Source organism: Limtongia smithiae (genome assembly GCF_038497785.1).
Source record: "Limtongia smithiae strain NRRL Y-17922 unplaced genomic scaffold V1518scaffold_10, whole genome shotgun sequence".
Classification (NCBI taxonomy): Eukaryota; Fungi; Ascomycota; class Lipomycetes; order Lipomycetales; family Lipomycetaceae; genus Limtongia; species Limtongia smithiae.
Genome location: NW_027117631.1, coordinates 152,938 through 175,752, shown reverse-complemented (window position 1 = coordinate 175,752; position 22,815 = coordinate 152,938). Strand labels below are relative to the sequence as shown.

Genomic DNA, 22,815 nt, shown 5'->3' with positions numbered 1-22,815 from the left:
CGACTAACTTCAGGCACGCCTTCGAGCTTCGCTTCTTCGCCACTCTATGTTCTAGATTGCTGATCCCCTTATCATATATCACTCACATATCTCTCTGCTACGCCAGGGAAATTTTGCCCGGCGCACATTATCCCTGCGGCCCTCCTGCTCGTCAAACTGCTGTTGAGTTCAATGAGCGCGACGCGTCGCTAAGCACGCGGCGGGGTTTGCGTACGCGTCGCAGATCAACCAAAGCTTTGCTTGTTGCCCGTTCGGCTTTCCGGCTCCATCTCTCTACAAAGTGCATATAATCAGTGATGGAATAACTAATTTCCACAAATAATGCTTCGATCGTCCAAATATTTCCCCACGGCCAAATCAAAATCTAAACCGTTAAACCAACTTTTGATATCGTCATGACGCATGATGCTATTGTGGTTCTCTACTTCTCCGTCTCTTCCGGGGAAGTCGCCCTAGTCTCAGGTGAAGCGGCGCCGTCGCTGCCAGTCCCTGGCGTTGAAGAGTCGCTGATAGAGAGCATTTCCTGCTTCGCCGCAAGTATATCCTGCTCTGTATACGCGTCGCCATTCTCTACTATTCCAAAAGGCGCGAAGTTCGGCTCAACTTCTTCCGGCTTTAGCAACTCCATCTCGCCTACCAGCCCTGCGTCAAGAAGATCTTGCTTCGTTTCCGCATACTTGCCGAAATCTTCCAGATATTGCGTAAACGCTTTCTTGAATTCGCCAGCGCCCTTGCGCAAGACACGCTCGCTGTTAGGCCATCGTCGCGGGAACATGCCGTAGTCTCCAGGAGCCAGCTTGCACAGCGCGTACACGAATTCACAGAAGTCGGCGTCAAGAGGGAACGGTAAATCGTGAAATGTTTTGGGATTCTCAACCTCCTTGCGCCGCTTCCATAACCAGAGCTCCATAATTTCTTTGGGCGGCAGCTTCAGACGACCTGACCATATGCGCGCGATGTAGCATGCTTGCGCCTGAGATACACGAAAGGGGAAAACCAATCTAGGCGTTCCCAGAATAACGAGACTTGGATCTGGCACATAGATGAAGTGCAGATACAAGTTATCGACGTAACTTCCGTCCGTGATGAGCGGGAACTCGCTCTCGTCGAGTTGCTTGAGTATAGGATAGCTTCGTAGATATCCTCTGCAATATGTTAGCCGCTACCAAACGCAACATAGAAGTCAGCGAACACATACGTTGCATAAATAACATAGTCAATGCCTGTCAAGACCCGTCCATCTGCAAGCACAATACTTCCGTCATCGGAATTGAACGACGTGATCTGTTTCACATCTTCGACCATCGGATTTGGCTTAGAGAGATAAGACGGCATCTCAGTACGCACAGATTTGTAGACTTTCTTGGAAATGAATGCCAGCTGATATGAAATATCAGCTCCACTAGCTGCGCTGCCCACGACAATAACAGTCTTGTCTTTGTATGAATCCGGACTACGGAACGACTTCGAATGAATGATCTTGTCAGGGAATTTCGCCTTGAATTCTGCAAGCCCGTCGACCTCTGGGATGTATGGCACGTTGAAGTTTCCAGTAGCGACTGCAATGGCATCAAATACCTTCTGCTCGGACTTGCCGGTCTTTGAGCCTGATGGCTGGTAGGTGACGACCCACTTGTCATCCTTTTTTGTGACATCGAGAACGTTCGTGCTATACTTGATTATACTCTCGAGAGACTTGGCATACTCATGGAGGAAATCTGCAACACCAGAGCGGTGGATGAAGTATGTGAATTTTTTTGTGTACTCCGGAAACGGAAATAGCATAAGATCCTCGGGGACATTGGTAACCTATCATGGGCAAATCAGCCTTTGTGCACACAACCAAATGGTGTGCAACGACACATACCAAACTTTCGTAAGACGACCCAGGAAATTCAACAAACTTGCCATTTTCGAAGTACGCCGGAAGCGATTGCTTGGGGTCAACCGATGGAGCCACAATGTCAACGTCTATGTTCTCCGAGTAGTTCCATAGTCCGCCGGGTATCGGATTACGTTCGAACACGACGACCTCGTCGAACGCCTTCTCTTCAACCAGAGCCTTTGCGGCAACGAGACCACTCGCACCAGCGCCTATTGCATGTCAGTCTAAAAGTACGAGTATCTAGATTGATTTCGTCGCGGCAGAAGTGCAATTGCGACCGATAAGCGGTTGCACTTCTGGCATTTTAGCGCTTATCGATTGGTCCCATCTGCTCTAGCGCCTGCTAACTGAACACTCACCTAAAACAGCAATTCGTTTTAACTCAGACATAGTAATGTCGCCGAAGTATTATCCAATGCTAATAGCAATGCAGTCGCAAACCAAAAGAATGTAGCCGACGCGGTGGAGTGAAGAAGAGGAGCGTCGGAGATGGTGCCGATAGATTTCACTTGCTACGAAAAAGTCGACTGACGATTTCCCAAGAACCTTAAAACTTGCGTGAGAATAGAATTTCCTCCTGAGTCATGCGACAGACCAAGTATGAAGGGGTTTCGTCTATCCAATTATCTAGGTTTGACGAGGGAGCGCTGTTGAAAGATGCGAGAAAGAAGCGTACGACCACGAGCTTGTGCCCAGCAGCTAGCTTACATGGGATTTGCTGCGACGCAGTCCGATGAATGCGCTCGAGCGCTAGTGCGGCCTGAGCCCTGGCCGCCCTGACCGCCCTGGCGATCGATAGCTCTCTGCGTAGTGCTGCTGGCTAACGTCCGTGCGAGCCTTCAGTGATCAATTGAAGTTGGGGTACAGTGGAGGTTGGATCTGAGAAGCACTGACGCTCGTTCACAGGCTTGCTAATGCATTTCATTTAATTCAAGACCTGGAGAATTGAGAGCTGTTGATGGCACCGCCGAAGATGCGCAGGGCTCGTCCGGCTCGGGAGCAAGTAATGGGGTTTGAACTGCTCAGCCGCGCTACACGTGACAAATATACTTGACTTAGCCTCTGAGACACTACGTCATCGGACATCGCCGACCGGCGGAGGATCTCAATCGCCGTCTGACCGAGCCGAGAGGTCCCTCCACGTAATCTTGAAAGTCTTGCTTTGTAAGAAGAGGGGTGCTTTGTCATTCATCAGCTTCATTTACCGAAATTGTGATCGTGTTTATCGATTAATAACTATGATTGGCCGCCAATTGGACAGGTTCGACGTGATGGAGATCCTCGATATATAGGCCGCTCAAGTTCTCCTCGAGATGGGCATTCAACAAGCGCATTGAGTACTCCTATCGCAACTTCTCTCAACCAACAACACATTCCACCATGTCGTCAAAAGTATTTGTCGTTACCGGTGCCAACAGAGGTATATTTGATCTCCTTCACACAGAGCTAGTGGAGCATGACTGACGTATAATAGGAATTGGTCTCTCGCTCGTCGAGCACCTCTCCAAGGAAGGCGAAGTCATCGCGACTGTCCGCGATGCTAGCACCGTCGCCAACACTCCGCTCAGTGCATTTCCGAACGTGAAGATCGTCGAGCTTGAGGCCGAGTCCGAGGAGTCAATTGCAAAGGCGGCTGTGGAAATTGAGAAGCTTGCGCCTACCGGTATCGATGTGCTGTGGAACAACATCGGCGTCTACAACATCTCAAAGTCTGACAGCGCTGTCGAAAAAATCAAGCTCGACGTTTTGAGCCGCGAAGTTGTGATCAATGCGGTGTCGCCAGTTGCTGTCACAGTCAAGTTGCTTCCGCTGCTCGAGAAGCGCGATACCCGCAAGGTCGTCTTCCTGTCTTCGCTTGTCTCATCCGTCAGCACTATGGGAAGCATGCCGCAGTTTATCACTGAATATGGACTCAGCTACGCGTACTCGGCGTCCAAGTCGGCACAGAATGCCATAGTTAACGTGAGTTTCCCGTCTCCCATTCCACGTGTATCTGTCATTTCTAACCTTCGTTTTAGTTCCTAAACGTCCAACTGCAGCCAAAGAAGTTTACTATCGTTTCGATTCACCCTGGTCTCGTCGCCACTGACATGATGGCCCAGGCCATGACACAGACTGCCGAAGTGTCGGGCGCTATCACTCCAGACGAAAGCGCGACTGGTATGATTGCGGTTGTTGACAAGCTCACTGCGGAGGATAAATATGTACTGCGTGACTACGCTGGTAATGAATATCCGTTTTAATGCTTGCAAGAATAGAGGTCAATTCGCTGAAAGTATGCTATGAATACTCTGGGAAACGGTCTCGGAGATATTTGTGAATAACAGACTTCAAGAAATTTATCAATGCAGGAAGTTTAATTGTTCAGTCGTAATGGTGCACTTCTTCTGCCGAAAACGATTAAGGAAGATATTGAGGAAATCGACAGACAGGCTGAAGTTTCGGTTCGATAGATATGCACACAAATCAGCGTGAACGTACGAAGAACCACCAGTGATCGTGACTACCGTCATCAGCCCATCACTACCGTGTATAATGAATATACTATGAGCATTTCGATTCACTGAGATGAGAGTCCCAGAAAGCACTGAAATAAACTGCGAGAGGGCGTCTGGCAGGAAGTGGGAGACGGTGAACACGTGAACGTGAGATGCTCGACATGTCAGCGACCCGACATGAAATATCTGACGCATCTACTCCAAATTGGCAAATAAACAAGGTACTATCACTACGAATTAAAATACAGAAATAACCAAAACTTGCGTAGTCCGAACCAAGACATAATCGAAAAAAATCCACGGAAAAAGGTTAAATTAAATGTACGGCGCAACTTGCTTCTCGCACAGATCCCAGACGTCCTTGCCCATGTTTTCATGCTTCAGAGCGTTGTCCACAGAGTCATTCAAAGCTCCGATTCTGCCCCAAGGAGCAATATACTTAAAGGACAGTCCAGTCATGACTGGCTCGGGTGAGAGCCCAGCATAGAGTTCCGTCAAGGCGCCGTATCTGGTCGGAGCGAACATAAGGTAAGTGAACTGTCGGCTGAACCAGTCAAGATGGCGCGTAAGGTTGCTGCGTAAGTTTCCGGGGTGCAGAGTCCAGCTAGCGACTCCCTTGTCTGCCACCTGCTGCGCATACTCGTACGCCAGCGCAATATCACCAGTCTTCGATTGACCATAAATAGTCCACTTTCCAGCATGAGGGTCGTTTTCGTAGTTAATGTCTGAGAAGTTGATTCCTGCTGGCTCCGGGCCAACGTGATGAGCAATAGACGAAACCCAAATCGTGCGAACTGAGCCCTTGGGTGCTGTCGCTGCTGTTGCAATCTGCAAGCTGCTGATGTACTTGTTGAGCAGAAAGTGGCCAAGAACATTCGTGCCCCATTGCAGCTCAAATCCCTGCTTCGTCTTGCTGCCGTACGGCGGCATCATCACGCCAGCATTATACCATGCGACGTCGAGTCTGGGAACCGTGGACAAAAGTTCATCCGCTGCCGGCTTGATACTTGTCAAGTCGCCAAGATCGATGTACAGGAATTCGAGAGCACCGCGTAGCTTGCTGGTCTCGAAGCCGCGGACGGGGGTTGATGTAATATACTCGACAGCCTCTTCGTAAGCCTTCTTAGAACGCCCGGCGACGATCACGCGGCCGCCTCTGTAGAACAAGATACGGGAGAGCTCCAGTCCGATACCAGAACTGCCGCCAGTAACGAGGAACACCTAGTGATATCAGCACGGAGGTGATGAGCCATACACGGAGATCAATTGTCAGTACCTTGCCGGATTGATCAGCGACACTTGTCTCGATAAACGTCTCTTGCGGTGGAAATAGCTCCTTGAAGCGGGAAAACCCGACGAATAAAATGCTACTGAGCATGGCGAGAGATATGCGAAATTGTACGTGCTAGAGTCAAGAGCGCAGAACAGAGTTAACGCCTTATGAATTGTGAAGACATTCAGTATATATATGGTGACGCATGATGCATCAGATGGGAATATGATCACAATTCGCAGTATTGGTATATTTCAGAGCGGTAAATTTGGATTATTCATGCCATAGTCGTCTCCGTCGTGCATGACGTATGAATCAGAGACATCCGCGCGTAATTGTTGTAGCTTTCAAACCAGCAGCTAGGCTTTCGAGATCTCTGTGGAGAAAATATCCAGCTCGCCCGTTAGCTGGTCCATCTGTTGACGCAAGCAACGGTTTCAGATTCATCCGTCGGCGCAATTGTCACCGATGCTCAAGTCGTTTCTGTACGTTTATTTGTGTGATCACAAAATACAAACCAGATTAGAAGCAGCGTAGTCAGACAAGGCTTCTTCACAACTGGACTTGTGGTCTCCACGGCCGGGAAGTGCAAGCAAACCTTGCAGACTCGGCCGCATAGTGCCTGAATCCTTCCATGATCTGCAACTTCTCCAAATCCAAACCCTACATTTCTCTGCCCTCCCCCCTCCTCCCGACAAATCCCGATTCTGCTGAGAAGAATCTATGATTGCATGTAGCCGGCCCACAGCTACTGCTACGGCTACGAAAGCGACGCCTGAGGCTGGCGTATGAGGTCATCTCGCAAATCTGATAACTCTAATGTTGACCACTGGTGCTGGGACATTCTCGCCGGACCGCCACCAGCGCCTGCACTAGCACAGCGCTGAAGAAGCGACGCACACATATGCCAACGCCCAACGCCGTCATCTTTAAGCGCAAATCCAAAAAGCTCGCAAACTCGTCGCGCACGCGCACCAGACAGCCATCCGGATCGGTGGCAGGAACTCTGGGCAGCACACGCAATTCGCCCTGCCTACCGCGTGGACGTTGCGGCGGAAGCTGCGAGAACGAAACGCACAATGATGTAGGCACAGAACAAGCTTTGCGCTAGTACGCATTTTGCCATACTAATGAACTTCAGCGCCACGCTTTGCTTTTTGTAGTACAGCCGGAGCCGCGAACGAGCCGCAGCCTTTAAGCCCGCGGAGATGGAGCACGATACAGTTCGGCTCCGACATGTGCAAACTGGATTCGGCCCGGAGCAGCGCGGAGAAGATGGCGGAGGATAGAAGGCTGCAGGGACTTGCGCAGAGCGAAGTAGCACACCTTGTGGTAACGACACGGAGCAGCAGGACGTCGCGGATACTGCAGATGGGCGGTGTGGGGAGGCGGGCGGCGAGCCGGGGGAGAGGAAGGGCCAGGGGAAGACGGCGGCGGAGCCAACAAGCGCACGCTGACTCTTTTTCGAGCCCTAACCCCTGCCACCGCACTTCTCGGAGCCGAAGCCTTCCCGCCAACTGCCTCGCGCGGACTGCGGCGGCGCATTCACGCACGCTGCGCCGAGGACAGCTCGGGCGTAGGCGGTAGATCATAGACGTCTGATTCGTCATAAAGCAATCCGGCCTGCTGTAAGAGCTAGACGCGCACCGGGGGGGGGGTGTGGGGGGTGTGGGGAAGGGACGCGGGTTTTGACCGGACATCCACCCGGCTCCGAGCCGGCCCTGTCTGCGTCGTCGCTTCTCGTCGCAGTCAATTTTTATTTACACCCGCACCGCCTGCGAGGCCTTCTTCTCCACACGTCGCCTCTACCCCGGCCATCTCTGACCCCTTTCCTGGCCCTCACCTCCTCGTCGGTGTCTCCTCACTTCGCCACGCCCCCCGGCAATGACCCCCCATTGAGTTTCGGCCATGGTCTTCAAGTCCTTCGTGTCCATCGCGCGCCACAGCGCGCTCGCGAAGAACCTCTTCGTCGCCTCGACGGCCACATCGGCTCAGCCCGCTTTCTTCGTCTCTACCCAGCAGCTCGCGCGCCAGCAGGTCGCCGGTCCTACCCAGCAGCTGCTCAACCGCGGCACCCTTCACTCCTTTTCCGCGAGTGGCGCATCCAGCTCGTCCACTAATGGCGCAGCCTTCACTTCGTACTCCGCGCCGTACAACCCCAACGCACTTCCTGTCTCGACTGCCGGCTCTGACGACGATCATATTGTCCGCGCTACATCTGCCTCCTCTCGTGGACGTATCCTACCGACCATTCCGCCGCTCTCGTCCACCGTCATAGCGCCTCAGCATGCACGTTTGCTCTCCACATCCTCCAACGTGCTCGCCAAAAGCAATCCGGACAACGTTTCAGACATTGCCAACACCGCGAAGGAGTACAACAATCGCCAGCTTGAGGAAGATGATCGTATCGACCCGGGTCTTGTCAAGGACGAAGATCGCTTTGTCGAGGTCGACGATGAGACCGCGGCCAGCATAATTGCTGAGTCGCAGAACGCGCAGAATCAGTACATGCAAGTCCAGCTATATCGGTCGTACAACCACTTTTCACCGGCAAGCAAGTCAGATGCCAAGGTTCTTGAGGCGACTCCCGCCGACTCTTCGAAAGAGCCTCTGCAGTCAGAACCTTCGCCAGCGGAGCCAAGCTGGGCCACAAGCGATGCCGAGAGTCAGTTTACGCTTGAAAATATTCCAGCAGATGTCAATCCTTTCATCACTGCTCGTCAAGCTGCGGCAGTTGCTTCCACCCCGCTGTCGGCACGATCAGCCGCTGAATCGGAGGTTGTTATCGACAGATTGTTCAAATCCGAGAACTACGTCGGTGTACTGGGCCACTATGGCCTTATGAAAGACAGCAAGACGACCCCTTCTCTGCTTTCTTTTAACCAGATTCTCATCACCATCGCTACCGGTGAACTTGGACCGCTGTCCACCGAGCGGGTCTCGTTCTTGATCGAGACCTACGTGCACATGCTGTCGAGCCACATTGTTCCGGATGTGCAGACTTACTCGGTGATTATTACTACGCTCGTCAAGCGGTACATTAGCTCCAAGAAGTTTTCGGCACAGTCGTATGATTCAGTGAAGAACCGCGTTCATTTCACGGATCCCACGTTCGATGACGTTATGCACTCAACTTCTGCAGATCCGTCGCTGACTCTTGCCTTGGATGTCTTCTTCGCAAGCGTATCGGTTCGGCCACAGAACTACGCGATTGAAGTTTACAACGCTCTCTTGGAGGGCATCTCGTGGTCTCAGCTCGCGGATATGCAGCTCCGAGCCCAACAGGTTCTCGAGGTTTTGGATCGGTCTGTGGAGATCGGCGCCGTTGCTTACAACGGCGAAACCTTCGTCAATCTGATCAGGGCTTACACCGCGGATATTAATGCTGCCGTCGAAATCTTTGAGTATTACAAGGAAAATGTCGCTACGATGGCACATATTGACGATGATCTTGTGATTTACGCTGAACTCATCCGTGCTTTCTTCAACAACAACGACCCCGCAGGAGCAATTAATTTCTTCGAAAAAGTTATGAAACTGCAAGCATTTGATCCCAAGACCGCAGGCGAGCCGCTGTGTGACGTGCTCATCGCCGGTTTCATCAGTCTTGGTGACTACCAGACAGCTTGGACCTGGCTGCAGCGCTCAGCTTCTGATTTTACTGGACAGGTGTCCCTCAAGTCATTGAAGGCGTTGTTGACAGCAACGTCACTAGCAAAGAACCCGGACATGGCCGATGAGGTTTATTCGACCCTTCTTAGCACACATGGCTTGAATATGGAATGGGCGGACCAGATGGCTGATTACTTGCAGATGGCGATTGTGGATTCTACTTCCGAAGGACTCCGCAAGGTCATCGATCTCTTGGAAACGGTTATTGCTTCTTCTGTTCGGCTGGAAATGCATAGCACGCGCGATGTCGCGGTGTACATGCTTGAGCATCCTAGCGCTACTGAGGACACTGTTCACCAGGCCTTTATGTTCGTTGAATACCAGACTAACCTGTGGCATTGGTCGTCGCGCGAGGAACTGCACGTGTGCAGTAGCATGCTTGAGTCTCTATTGATTCGCATGATCTCTCTGGTCAAGTGGAGCGAGGTTACGGACGCCGGTACCATACTGTCGCGCATTCTGCGTATTAGTCGCCGGCTCGACTTCAACTACTTGATTCCTGCAACTGCATCTCCGGACAACTTTGGCGCCTCCCTCCTTGGTATGATTTTGAGGCAGCATTGGAGCAGTATGGATCGCGGCATCCCGCCACCCCTCGCGGACTTGGACAGCATTGTATACTTACATTCTCGTTTCTTGGTGAACGGAGGTACGAACGGCGAGTTTGCTAAGGAAGTTGTCCGCGGTCTTAGCGAGCTTCTTATTATCATTGCGAAGAGCAACATTCCGCTCTCGGAGAACACGAATTACTTTGTCACGATCGCTGCCCCATTACTGAATCTTATTCCCGACGCCGCTCCCGAAATGTACGTGCCTGAGCAAGTCATCCGACCCACCACGCAGGTGCTGCCAAGTGGCCAATACGACATGCCAGTGCCGCCTGAGGTCGTGATGGCACATGACGCGGATATTCCAATGGCTACCCGTGAAGTCGCACGCGGACCTAGTTACAAAGATGAGCAGCGCATCATTCACGACATTCTTGGATTCGATGTTCCTGCATCGCAAGAGATTGTGCGCATGATTTTGATCGATTCTTCGCCCCAGGCTGTGCTTCAAGAGATGAAGTCCATTTACAGAGGTGGTCGGTCAATTTCTACGGCGGCCATTGTGAAGGCTATTGTTTATGCTGGCTCTCACAAAGCTGTGAGCATTGCTGAACAAATCTACTCGTTGGCGACGGACATCATTCCGTCGGTCGAGGCGAGACCTTCGCTGCATTACACCTGGCAGGCGATCTACAAGGCGATGATTTCCATGTACTTCCAGGCCGAGAGCAAGTCTTCTCTCGATAACAAGGAGAAACTTGTTGCGTTTAAGGCCAAGCTGATCGAAATCGGCACGTCGCCGGATGCTACGGCTTACGCAAACTTCATCCTGAAGCTGAAACTTGCTGGATCGCATGACGAGGCGCAGGAAGCTGTTGCTTTGTTTGACGAATCTCGGGCATATGGAGTACGGCCATCTACTTATCTCTACAACGCTCTGTTGTCGAAGCTGAGCAAGGCGCGACGTTACAAGGAAGCCCTGGCGTACTTCCGAGAAATGGATGAAGAAGGAATCCGTAAGACTTCCGTGACTTACGGTACCATGATTAGCGCATGCTGCCGTGCTGGTGATGAGTTTATGGCAGAGGAACTGTTTGCGGAGATGGAGAATGCGCCGAACTACAAACCACGTGTTCCTCCTTTCAACACGATGCTGCAGTTCTATGTTGTTCATAAGCAGGACAGAGAGCAAGCACTGAAGTACTTCCAGCGGATGCGCGACCTGAAATTGACGCCAACCTCGCACTCCTACAAGCTTCTCATCGACGCCTTCGCAACAATTGAGCCGACTGATATAGAGGCTGCCGAGCAGGTGCTTGTGAGGATCAAAGAGGATAGACAGCCTATTACCATCCAGCACTACGCGGCTCTGATCAACGCTTACGGCTGCGTTAACCGAGACCTTCAGAAGGCGCAACAGTACTTTGATTTCATCACCAAGGATGGTAATGTTATACCAGATGAGACGATGTACCAGCCTTTGATCGAGTCGTATATCCTTAATGGAGAGGTTATGGAAACGGACCGCATCATTCGGGATATGCAGGCTAAGAACAAAGTCGAAGTCACTGGCTACATGGCCAACATTCTTATTCGTGGGTGGGCCGAGGTCGACATCGAGCGGAGTCGGCAGTATTTCGACTACGCGCTTAGTCAGCGCAAGGCTGAGCCTTCGACGTTTGAAGCCATGATCCGGGCCTATCTTTCTGTGGACTTAAAGGCTGATGCCGAGCAGGTATTTGGCCTTATGCCCTCGCAGAACTACCCTGATGCAGTGGTGTCTAAGGTCGAGGCAATCCTGCACGACCCGAGCTCGGCGGGCTTTATCCCTACCGGTGGTGTTAAGGGTCCGCGGATTTAGAGATCTTTTGGTTTCGGTTGTTTTGTTTTTCGGGTTATGGAGCATGGGAATACTAAAAAAGTTGCGCTTTGGAAAGACGACTAGACAGCTTGCTTTCTTGTAATATGGCGCTTTAGAGTCACTCACAGAAGAGCTAAGCTTATGTTTCACATATATTAGGAGTATTTGAAGTACATACATGTATAGATTTTGATGTTGCGGTGTTTTTGTCATTTTCTCGGTTCTCGTTCTTGTATATATTTTTGACCATCGCCTCTCCACTTATCATGAAATCTTTCCATGTTAGTATACGATTATCGTTTAATTTCTCTTCTCGGGCTTCGGCTTCTCCTACGCTACCCCAAACCCGCCTTCAGTCACCCGCATGTGGTCTAGTGGCCGGCCTTTTGTCGTGGTGTTATGGCGCCCGAAGCGTGCTCGCCTGGACACTTCTACGCGTACATCGCGACTCAGGGGTAAGGTGTGGTTGGGAGTTTTGTTTGGCGATTTTGCATTTGCAGGCACAAATCCCAGTCTCTCTCTCCCGACGCCTTGTTACGCTCTGGACGATAGTACGCGAACATGGAAAATATAGCTCCTTTTGTGGAGTTTTTGGTGGCGAATGACATCGAGTTTAGCGAGAAGCTTGAAATCAAATACTCTGCGGCACGAGGATATCATGTCCTTCTAGCAGACAGCCCTTCAAAGCGAACGACGAAGATACGACAGGATGAGGTTCTGTTACGAGTGCCGAAGGGAGCGGTTTTGAGCGCGACATCTTCGTGTATCTGCAACTTAATCTACGATAACGACAAATATGGCGACTCAGACGAGGACAAAATTGACCAGCAAGCACCACCGTCAAGCGAACTCGCGAGACTTGTTCTCGCGTTTATAGTCGAGAGCGCACTGAGGGAAAAGTCGCCGTGGTATGCGTATTTGGGGATGATGCCGTCGCAGCCTGAATTTTCGCTACGGGCGTTTGGACCGCAGAGCGATGCCGATAACGACCGCGCACGGCGCGAAGACGAGGAAGTGCGGTCGTGGTTTAAAGGCACCGACGTGGACGATGTTGCGCGAGCAGCGTACGAGGAGATTAGCGAATTATACGATACTATTGCCGTTCCGTTTTATACATCTAACGAAGATGTTCTGCGGCCATTGCTTAGTGGTAGCGCGACCGACGAGGTACGCATCACAAGTAAGCACACTTTCATGACTGCCGCGTCTATTGTCGGCGCACGGTGTTTTGATATCGATGCGTTTGTGGGTCTTGGCTTATGCCCGGTTGCGGATCTGTTTAATCATGCTGGTACCGAGCGAGATGCAGATGTGCGGTTCGAGACAGCATTTGAAGTATGTGAAATGTGTGGCATGCATGCTAGATGTGAGCATGATACGGAGATTAGTGATGACAGCGATGACGACGGCGACGATGAAGGGGAGGATGATGACGGTGAGTGGATAGATGAGGACAGTGATGAGGATGACGAAGAAGACGACGATGAGAGCATGGAACAGGACGACGATGATGAGGAGGATGGCAAGGTACCAAAGCTGATCAATCTGGTGGAAGACTATGTAATGGTCAATGCTTCTGATGACGACTCATCGGACTCCGTGTCAGATTCTGGCATTCCCCTCATCGACACCTGCGACATCGTCGCTCGCCACACTATCTCATCGAAAACGCGCCGCGGTCGTGAAATTTTCAATTCATATGGCCCTCTCCCCAACGCACACTTACTCGTCAAGTATGGTTTTGCGTTCCGTGGCGGCAAAGAAACGAATGCCCACGACTACATCTCACTCGAACGCGATTTGCGGCGGATATATAGGGAACACGACTTGCGGTGGTCGTCGATACACAGCGATAAGCTTGCGCCGGAGATAAAGATGAATGTCGATGGGTGCGTGAGCGTCGATCTCTGGGATCGCGTTGTTGAGTTACACGTGCGCAAGGCAGTTTCAAGAGCTGCGACGAAGGCCGAGGCGGCGGCTGTTGTCGCAGTGGTATCGCATGACGCGTTGCGCGTGTTCAACTCTGCTCCGGAAAAACTCGCGGGATCATTGTTTTCGGCATCATCCTCGTCTGAAGCTGTGCGCACGTTGCGGACTGTCGTGCTCACGATTCTTGAGCTTATCGCTCGACGGTGGCGGAGTTATCCAGATTATACTTCGCCAGCAGGAATTACCGCGTACTCTGGAGAAGAATACAGTAACTCCAAGTACATCGAAAAAGTCTTCACTGGCGGGATATCCTCTCGTGAGTATGATTTTGTTATCCAAGACGAAGCAGAGGCTGCAAAGCTACCACGGCATGAACAAGTGAAACGGTTCGCATTAATCATCACCGCAAACGAGAAGGAGATATTGGAGCATGGCCGACGCAGATGCGAGCGTGCATTGGGTATAGAAAAATCTATGAAGTAAATAATGCTCTAGGATTTTGTAGTATATTCATCATGAAACTATCATATCTATGGTCTATGTCCCGTGTCCAAACCTAGTCTAGTAATACTTGCCGCGGAGCTCCTCGGCGTACGTGTATCCCAAATAACCTTCCTTTGCCTTGTTTGTGTAAAACGTACTGCGATCGTACGACGTAAGCGCTAGCTTCTCCTTGAACTTGGCCACCAGATCCGGGTTGGAGATGAAGTTTCTGCCGATAGCGACGACGGTGTTCTCGTGCGTGGCAGCATACTCTTTCGCATTCTCGGGTGTGTATCCACCAGCACTGATCCAAACGCCCTTCCAGAGCTTCCTGAACGGCTCGGTCGAGTCACCCTCGTTCGGAATCTGGTCATTGTTTCCACCCGCGCGCGGCTCAACCATGTGCACGTACGCCAGGCCTGGGAACCGCTCCTGGAGCTGTTCAACAAAGTACAAAAAAGTAGGGAATGGATCCGCCATGCGCATCGCTTGGACGCGAGAAAACGGTGACAGCCGGATAGCGACGCGGTCCGCGCCAATAGCGTCGACGCAGGCTTGCACGACCTCGAGACCGAACCGCGCGCGATTCTCAATCGAGCCGCCGTACTCGTCCGTACGTTCATTATTAGTGACGTCTTGCAGAAACTGATCGACGAGGTAGCCATGCGCGCCGTGGATTTCGATCCCGTCAAGACCTGCAGCGATGGCGTTCTTCGCTGCAGTAGCGTACTCGGCGGCTTTCTCCTTCACTTCCGCCGTTGACAACATTCGTGGCTTAGGCCGGTCGGGGCATTGCACGGTGCCGGCCGAAAACACGTCCTTGTCCTTGGTACCGGGGTTCACGCGGCCCAGATTCCAGACTTGCACGAAGATATATCCCTTCTTGGCATGCACAGCATCCGCGACCTTCCTCCACCCCTCAATCTGCCTCTCCGAGTAAATGCCCGGGGAGTTGATGTAACCGCCACCGGTAGCGGAGACATCTGTGGCTTCGGCGATCAAAAGCGTTCCAGGAACAAGGCAGCGCTCAGAGTAGTATTGCGGTGCCAGGTCAGCGTTGGGCGTTCCGTCATCGTCGCAGCGGTACCGCGTTACTGGCGGAAATGCAATCCGGTGGCCCAGGGTCATTCGACCAACTTTCAAGGCCGTATATAGTGCGTCGTCACTCATTTTGAATGACGCTTCGTTCATGTACGGATAATAGTGATTGCAGCCGAAGTCAGGGCTCAAGATATCAATTGAGTTTTAAGGTGGTCGTTATCTCAAGCACGTGACTGTCGCACACTTTGTTCTTGATGTCCGACATGGCCATAATCGGCGTGCGCTTTTTTGTTGTTAATCGTGGAGACGAAAGATGAAGGAAGAGTATTTCCAGAGTTACAGACATGTTTGGAATAGGCTAACGGTAGCAAGGACGAAAACAACGAATACTTGAATCCTAGCGCGCTTGACAATGACGTCTCACATCGTCTCAATTTTCATGGATGGTGGACTTAAACCGGTCAACAATGATTAACGAAGATGGAGAGGCAAGCTCGTGAAACTCAGAGGGAGAAATGAAAAAGAAAACGCGGGTGAGTGTGGAAACGGTCGGCGGACAATGCATCTGGAATTGATGTCCGGTCTGCATAAATACTTACAAGACACAACGCGTCGCATATTTCAGCGACATTGCTTTCTGATCGAGCTTTTCGACGTGACTGACCGTAGGTTTATAGGACTAATACAGAGTGTGTTGGCTGGCAGTTCACATAGAAAGAGTCTCCTCATGCGTCGTGCAAGAGCCACGCTTATGGTACGCGCAAGTCGATATCCTACTCGAACGCTGCGATATTTCATATCTAGTGAGTCTGAGGTTCACAACCTTAACATACGATAACTCAACCTCCCTGTCATCATAATTCAAACGAGTTCAAGGCGGTGAAGCGACCAAATAATATCAACGATTTCTCTTTACTCGCGAGCCAAACGAAAACAGGACCTGTAATCAGCCAATTAGTCATGATGAATACACCCGCTGATCTGTGATCTTGTAGGGATCCGAGTCAGGTACAAGAAACAAGACCAGTGGGGAATACAGCGACCGGCCAGCTTTGGCAGTTGGCGGTGATGTCGTCATTGGGAGTTTGGCTTCCCACGAGCAACCTCCAAACCTTAACTTTTCTCCCAGCCTCCAAGAAAAAAAATCTGGCCAGCACTGGAAGTCCAACTTACATCAGCCACACCGCCGTGCAAACTCGCGACTTTATTTAATATGTCGGTCATTGGCAGCTTAATATTTTGTACCGACTGCGGAAATCTTCTTGACGCAGTCGCGTCGGCGTCGAAAGTCATCAAATGCTCACAGTGCCTTGCTGAATATCCCACAAAAGGGACGGCTCATCCCATGCTACTTTTTATCAGTGGAGGCTTTACTAACCGAGACAACGTAGATTTTGAGAACTTGATTGTGACTACCAGATCTGCTGAGACAGCGTTCCCGTCCAGTCTGCGGCAAAAGAAGTCGGTTGTGAAGACTAGTTTGGGACGACACGAGCAAGAGGATGAAGGGGCTACGGTACGTCTATGTGAAATTTAACGATACCACTGGATTTTACTTTTGAATATGGCCTAACTGAGGGTAATAGATCAAGGAGAAGTGTCCGCAGTGCGGCAAGGACGAAATGCAGTATTACTCTCTGCAGCTCCGCAGCGCTGATGAAGGTGTATGTTTGAGGTCTCCTTTTGCCATGGGTTTTCGCCGACGCTAACATGTATTTAGGCTACCGTATTTTACTCATGCACGGACTGCGGCTACAAATTCAGCACAAACAATTGATGAAGTTTGATAGGTTGGAGTTTTTGTTGTCAGAAGCAAGCATTATGGAGTTATCGGTTTTACAAAGTTTCAGTTGGCATTGCTCGCCCAACCCGTTCTATATATTTCCGCAGAATGTAATTAAAAACCAAGCCTATATTTAACGCCGGTCTATGCACACTAGTTTCCACCGTTGCTATACTTCCCTTTAACCCAATGCTGATACAACTTGAACCGCTTTGACTGTTCGTCGTCTGCGAGCTTCAAAGACGTCGCGACCTCCGGCGCGAGAATGTGTTGCACGTACAATACGCTGTCTTCGTCCGCGACCTGGTCGACCGCGTTGACAATCTCGTCGCTAGGTGACAACGCCCCGAAATCGGCGCCGTTGCGGCTAATGCTACGACCATTCATGGCACCACCCCTACTGAGGACGCTGCTGCCAGGACCACCTTCGCCGTGTATGTACTTTTCAAACTCCATATTCTGACGCGTACCCGCCATCGCCTTCTTCTCTGCGGCACTCATTGGCGCCAGGTCGGGGTAAGAAAAGTACTTCTTATACTCCTGCGCTTCGCTGTTGGTGACTCCAGGCTTCATCATGTGATCGACGATCTCATCTATGCCGCGATACGCCTCATGCGCGCCGCGCTCGTCCTTTTTGCCGCCGTAACACCACAAAGTATCATTAAATCCGTCATCGTTATCAATCGACAACGATGCGACTTGCGAGTAATAATCATCGCTGCGCGGCATTGTTGCGCGATTATCGTGATTCAAAGTTGACACACCGTCCTCGTCGAGAAGGGTATCGCTACGCGCGTCGAGGATGGGAGACATGCTGCGATCATTGTCAAGTTGCTTGGATGAGAAATCCATAAATCCTATGTCCAGGAAGCGCCTTGCACTTCGCCGTGTGCTTACGGCACTGATGATGGAGCTTCGGTCGTCGGCCATGCGCTCTTTTTCTGTTAGTTCGCGGACTGCGGTGTGTTGTTCGACATGCTGCTGGCGCGGCTCAAACGGACTGTGGTTGTATTTGCCATTGCCAGTGGCGCTATTATTGGAGGTTAGCTGTTGATCCGAAATTACCAATGGAATGAAAACTCACATGGACGGCAAATACCGCAGCGTGGAATTCATGTTATAATGAAACACCTTTGAAAAAGACGACAGCATGCGAGGTTTGTAATATTCCATCCAATAATCATCAAAGTATCCAGACGTAGATTTGACGATCTTAACGCCGTTCTTGATAACCTTTTCGCCACGGATGTCGTCAATTTCGCGCTGTGTCAGCGGCTCTTGCACGTTGATCGGAGTCCACCACTTCCGGTAACTGCGTCTAGGACGTTTTGCATTACCGGGAACACCGTGGTGCAGGTAGTAGTCGGTACTGAGATCCCAGAGCATTGGTTGGCCGGTTTCAAAAACGTAGTTGCCGAGAAAGAGGTTGATGGCTTCTTGTCTTTGACTGTCAACGAAGGAGTTGTTATAGTACCGCCGGATACTTTCAATAAGGTCTCGCGAATGACTCGTCCACTGGTTTATGCGGCGATAGGTTTCCATTGTATTTACCAAATGCGAGCCGCCGTATTGCAAAGCGATAGTATCACCGTGATCATGATACATCTCCGTCAGAAGATTTGCGGCATCGGTGTCGTACTCGACGCGGGTACCCTTGATAATCCCCAAGGCATGGAGCTGGTATCCCAACGCACGCTTGCCAATCACGAATTGAGCTGCATTCGTGCGATCGAGACAATCGATACAATTCGTTCTGCAAACGCCAGACTGAACAGAAAGCGGCTCCGGGCCATTATGGAATATTTTCACGGTCTTGAGAATTCTGTCCGAGTAGTTCTCCAGGAACTCGATGACTTCTTGATCACGGCCCTTCGACGCGTGGCTCATGTCCCAGGAGGTATAGAAGATTTTCGCTTCTTCGGGTAGGAACTGATTGAGGTATTGAATACACTGCTCGAACTCGTGGAGAAGGATCGTTTCACGAGGAGTCCGCTCGCGGATTTTGATGAGATTGAACACGGCAACCGGTGTGCCGTAACGGCGGAATTCGTCATCAAAGTGCAGCGCTGCAGCACTGAAAAATGGATCCACAACGTTCACTATCACCAACTCAGTCAATATATCACACAGAATTCATTGGAAAACTTACACTCAATAGGGGGCTTTGGCGACATGCCGCTAACGTCCTGCGTCCAAAACAGGGGAATACTGCCTCTATGCTGAACGAACGATGTGTACGACGGGTTTGCAAAGAGCCCGCCGTCGAGAGCATGAAATGAGGTTGTTAATGTGTCGGATACGATTTGCTCTGTCTCGACATCGTTTGCGACATAACCCTGATCATTTGCCCCGCGCTTGAGATAACGGGCACCTGCAAAGTAGTGTGATCTGCGCGCGATGATTGCGATGGATACATTTCGACCGTATACAGAGATATCTGCAACGATGTCAGTGAGCACAATAGAAGATAAATACCAGTACTTACTGGCTTGGTCAATAAAGCCGTGAATGACAGGAAGACACCAAGTGAGAACGTCGATGTTCTGAGCGTACGCCGGCTTAAGTAAGTACTGATTCCACACAAACATCTCGTTGTAGTCCGAGTAAACCTTCCACTCGGACGGCGACACGTTCAATTTAACTCTAGCGCGCTCGCGATCCAGATTGCGCTGCAATGTGTGAGTGATGTCGTACGAATAACTGAAGTAAAATGTCTTGCTGAGATCCAGATTCTGAAAGGTGGCCAAAAACCGCGCTTCGCCAGAGTTCCTGTGCGGTTTGCGATAGTTTGCGCTAGAGCACAGGGGTATCAGCTCAGTAGCATCTATGTGGTAGATGTAATGACCACCGAGCAAGGCGACCGCGCTCCGCTTGGTGATGAGGGACATATAGTAATACTGCGTGAATCGGATGAAACCGATGACTCCCCAGGATGTGAGTCGCTTAGTCAACCCGCCGACAGGGTTTCCGTCTTGGATAGCCTCGAGCAGCTCAATGATCTCAACATGGGAGTAGATGGTATCGTCCTGATTGAGCACGAGATCACCCTGGTCGGCGTTGAGATCGATCTTGAGTACGCGGAAGCGAGTGTCGTTTATATTTGAGCCGATAAGGTAAAAACGGGTTTTTGTTTCATAAAGCGTGTACTTGCACATGCGGTTCAAGATCGCATCATTAAATGACTCGACCGGTACGGGGTCGCCGTTAGCGATCGGGGAGACGGAATCATTGTCGAGCGAAGTCGAAGAACGGCGGTCAGGCACGCCGCTGTGCATTTCCTCCTTCACAAAATCGAACCCCGGGACAGGTTCGCGCGGTGGAGGCCTGCTTGCCGCGAAGTTGAGAAATGGTATCTGTACCTGCGTTTGTGGCTGCTGCGGTTGCGGCTGTGATGGTAGAGGTGGAAGTGGAGGAGGGGGTGGTGGCTGTTGGTCCCTGGGCTTATCCTTATCTTTCTCGGTCTTCAATTGCTCGACCGTGTGATCCTCAGACACGGAATACCCGATCACCGGGGACGAGAGTGCGTCTCCCGAGGCGGCGAGGGGCTCGGACATGGCGGCAAAGTAGAGTGCAGGGTCGTCCATGGCCGACGCGTCGTCGCTGGTATCACGGCAGTGGAGTCATGACAATGTCGAAGAAGCGCGGACGATGAGCCAAGAGCGCTAGTGCCTAAAGAGGCTAGCTCAGAGCACAACAGTGGTGCTTGTACCGCGGGCACGAGGGCGCTGTACCGTTGCGTCATCGCATGAATTTAGCGAACGCTCTGTGATCGGTTGCGTTCGGCGGCTGTGACTGGCCCGTCTGTCCGGTGGACCGCGCGAGATTGCTATCTGCCACGCCCGCGCTGCTCCGCGACGACGTAGAACGACATTCGTGGCCGCAGAGCACTGGGCGAACAGGACTACGGAGGCAAAATTGCTGCGAGCAGTGGACGCTAAGTTTGTGCGTTTACGGCTTTGACTGCGGTGATTCTGTGCAATTACGCCATAACTGCCCGCAGAAATGTTCTTTGCACGGCTGAGTCTGACGAGGAAAGAAAGGCCACTTTGCCAGAGGCGCCACTCACTACTGCCGTTCCCAAAGTCCTAGTAATCACCATATCACCCAGCTCGCGTCCTCCTCGCTGTCCATCTGTACCACTTCCACGTTCATCGCCGTTTGCAGCATCGCAGGGGTACCCTAATATACCCGCGGAGTAGTGGCAGCGATCGTACCCAACAAAGCCGCCTCCCCGATCTTCGATTACTGCGCAAGCAACGTTTGCGCACACAACACCGCAGACACGGCCGGCTCTTCAGACTCATACAACTCCGCGAGCATGTTGCGCGCTAGCGCGGCATCGCTTGCTACCGGCGACTTGAAGCAGCGGGCGGCATATGGCGGTGGGACTGTTCCCGGCTCGATCACCGCACCGACACCGCTACCGGCGCTGCCGTCAGTCGCAAGTCTGCGTTCGGCGACTGCGGCAGCGTCGACGCGTAAGCTACCCGCCAAATCTCGGAAAGCGATCACGAGTGCACCGAAGGCGAAGCCTGCGTTTGTCATGAAGCTGTGGACGATGGTCAACGATCCTAAGAACGCGACATACATCACATGGATGCCGGACGGGTTGAGTTTCCAGGTCTTGAACCGGGAGCAGTTTGAGAAGACGGTGCTTCCAAAGTACTTCAAGCATTCGAATTTCTCGTCGTTTGTGCGTCAGCTCAACATGTATGGCTGGCACAAGGTGCAGGACGTCACTGCCGGTGCGATGCAGTCCGGCGAAGAAACAGGACAATTCAAATCGCCGAACTTCATTCGAGGCCGAGAGGATCTGCTTGACAATATCGTACGAAATCGAGGAGGCAAGGGCTCAGACGACGAAGATGAGCTCGACTTACACCAGATTCTCGAAGACGTCGAGGCGATCCGACAGTCGCAAGTGACCATGTCAGAGCAGCTCAAACAGATCAAGGAAGAGAACGCAATGCTGTGGGACCGACAGCAAACATTTTCCGAGACGGTCGAAAAGATACTGCGCTTCCTTGCATCCATTTATGGCAATCCGTCCAAGATCCTGGGATCGGCCGAGAACAACGCGATCGTGCCTATGCGTAACGGCAACAGCACTGCATCGGCAAGCGCGGCATCTGGTCCGGCACGAAATCTCCTCATGGCACCGGAGTCGCTTGACTCAACGTCTCCGATCTTGGAATTATCACACGAGACACCTGTCTCGGGTTCATCGTCGCCATCTGGCATTCGCAACAGCGTGTCGTCTTCATCCGCTGGCCCCGCGGCTTCCATGAGTCCGATCGTCAACTACATCAACACCACTAATTCGTCGGCAACCGGCATGCCCCCTGCGACTAGCGACGCCAACTTTTTCGACATGATCCAGCCCACGGACAACGCCTCCCCGCCACAAGTTGGCACTCCCCACTCATCATTTCAAGACCTCTTTGCCTCTACCCCAACCAACACTGGCCTGTGGCCAAGTCCGATCGATTCGACGCACAGCATGGTGAGCGGGTTGCAGTCGTTGAACCCGGATATCACCGCGCAGGTCACAAAAAATGGCCAAACCTTGGATGATCTCCAGGCAGAGCTAGAGTTGCAAGGAGACCAGATGGAAGGCGTGCAAGATTGGATCTCGGATTTTGTAAATTATCGGGAGGCGCAATAACGGGCTTTAGTTTTCTTTTTGCGTGTGGCGTGGTATACAGTGTAATAGGGCGGTACAGAAAATAAGACAACAGGTTCTTCTCTTCTATGAGACGGCCGAATCGAATGGAGGAGCTAAAAAAAGTTTTGCATGTTTCCCAAAAGGGGAAGTCCCAATAAACTTTAATTTTTTTCTTGA

At 51.5% G+C, this 22,815-nt stretch overlaps 9 protein-coding genes across 9 annotated transcripts; 5 read left to right on the top strand and 4 right to left on the bottom strand.

Annotated features, from left to right (window-relative positions):
- Nucleotides 1-195: 195 nt before the first annotated feature.
- On the bottom strand, nt 196-2,545 carry V1518DRAFT_72513 (uncharacterized protein). Its single transcript, XM_066906658.1, has 4 exons — nt 2,245-2,545; nt 1,868-2,094; nt 1,199-1,809; nt 196-1,145 (listed from the first exon to the last, which is right to left on the bottom strand). Exons 1-4 carry the CDS (start codon nt 2,273-2,275, stop codon nt 422-424), a joined length of 1,593 nt encoding a protein of 530 aa, XP_066758112.1. The 5' UTR covers nt 2,276-2,545; the 3' UTR covers nt 196-421.
- Nucleotides 2,546-3,265: 720 nt separating this feature from the next.
- On the top strand, nt 3,266-4,128 carry V1518DRAFT_376100 (uncharacterized protein; the record flags this gene model as incomplete). Its single annotated transcript, XM_066901530.1, has 3 exons — nt 3,266-3,305; nt 3,360-3,847; nt 3,904-4,128. 3 exons carry the CDS (start codon nt 3,266-3,268, stop codon nt 4,126-4,128), a joined length of 753 nt encoding a protein of 250 aa, XP_066758111.1.
- Nucleotides 4,129-4,698: 570 nt separating this feature from the next.
- On the bottom strand, nt 4,699-5,761 carry V1518DRAFT_438705 (uncharacterized protein; the record flags this gene model as incomplete). Its single annotated transcript, XM_066906373.1, has 2 exons — nt 4,699-5,604; nt 5,660-5,761. The coding sequence occupies 2 exons, from the start codon at nt 5,759-5,761 to the stop codon at nt 4,699-4,701; spliced, it is 1,008 nt and encodes a 335-aa protein (XP_066758110.1).
- A 1,699-nt stretch (nt 5,762-7,460) lies between these two features.
- Nucleotides 7,461-12,091, top strand: V1518DRAFT_71833 (uncharacterized protein). Its single transcript, XM_066906657.1, has one exon. The coding sequence runs from the start codon at nt 7,565-7,567 to the stop codon at nt 11,735-11,737; it is 4,173 nt and encodes a 1,390-aa protein (XP_066758109.1). The 5' UTR covers nt 7,461-7,564; the 3' UTR covers nt 11,738-12,091.
- A 207-nt stretch (nt 12,092-12,298) lies between these two features.
- V1518DRAFT_376384 (uncharacterized protein) lies at nt 12,299-14,149 on the top strand (the record flags this gene model as incomplete). The annotated part of the gene is made up of 3 exons (XM_066901539.1): nt 12,299-13,124; nt 13,215-13,877; nt 13,959-14,149. 3 exons carry the CDS (start codon nt 12,299-12,301, stop codon nt 14,147-14,149), a joined length of 1,680 nt encoding a protein of 559 aa, XP_066758108.1.
- A 78-nt stretch (nt 14,150-14,227) lies between these two features.
- On the bottom strand, nt 14,228-15,319 carry V1518DRAFT_438704 (uncharacterized protein; the record flags this gene model as incomplete). The annotated part of the gene is made up of 1 exon (XM_066906372.1): nt 14,228-15,319. One exon carries the CDS (start codon nt 15,317-15,319, stop codon nt 14,228-14,230), a length of 1,092 nt encoding a protein of 363 aa, XP_066758107.1.
- A 956-nt stretch (nt 15,320-16,275) lies between these two features.
- On the top strand, nt 16,276-17,177 carry V1518DRAFT_420210 (transcription factor S-II-domain-containing protein). Its single transcript, XM_066904948.1, has 4 exons — nt 16,276-16,519; nt 16,580-16,706; nt 16,777-16,854; nt 16,911-17,177. The coding sequence occupies exons 1-4, from the start codon at nt 16,404-16,406 to the stop codon at nt 16,965-16,967; spliced, it is 378 nt and encodes a 125-aa protein (XP_066758106.1). The 5' UTR covers nt 16,276-16,403; the 3' UTR covers nt 16,968-17,177.
- Nucleotides 16,996-20,591, bottom strand: V1518DRAFT_420207 (SacI homology domain-containing protein). Its single transcript, XM_066904947.1, has 4 exons — nt 19,459-20,591; nt 19,123-19,410; nt 18,058-19,072; nt 16,996-18,003 (listed from the first exon to the last, which is right to left on the bottom strand). Exons 1-4 carry the CDS (start codon nt 20,555-20,557, stop codon nt 17,127-17,129), a joined length of 3,279 nt encoding a protein of 1,092 aa, XP_066758105.1. The 5' UTR covers nt 20,558-20,591; the 3' UTR covers nt 16,996-17,126.
- A 443-nt stretch (nt 20,592-21,034) lies between these two features.
- On the top strand, nt 21,035-22,815 carry V1518DRAFT_420206 (uncharacterized protein). Its single transcript, XM_066904946.1, has one exon. It carries the CDS (start codon nt 21,292-21,294, stop codon nt 22,636-22,638), a length of 1,347 nt encoding a protein of 448 aa, XP_066758104.1. The 5' UTR covers nt 21,035-21,291; the 3' UTR covers nt 22,639-22,815.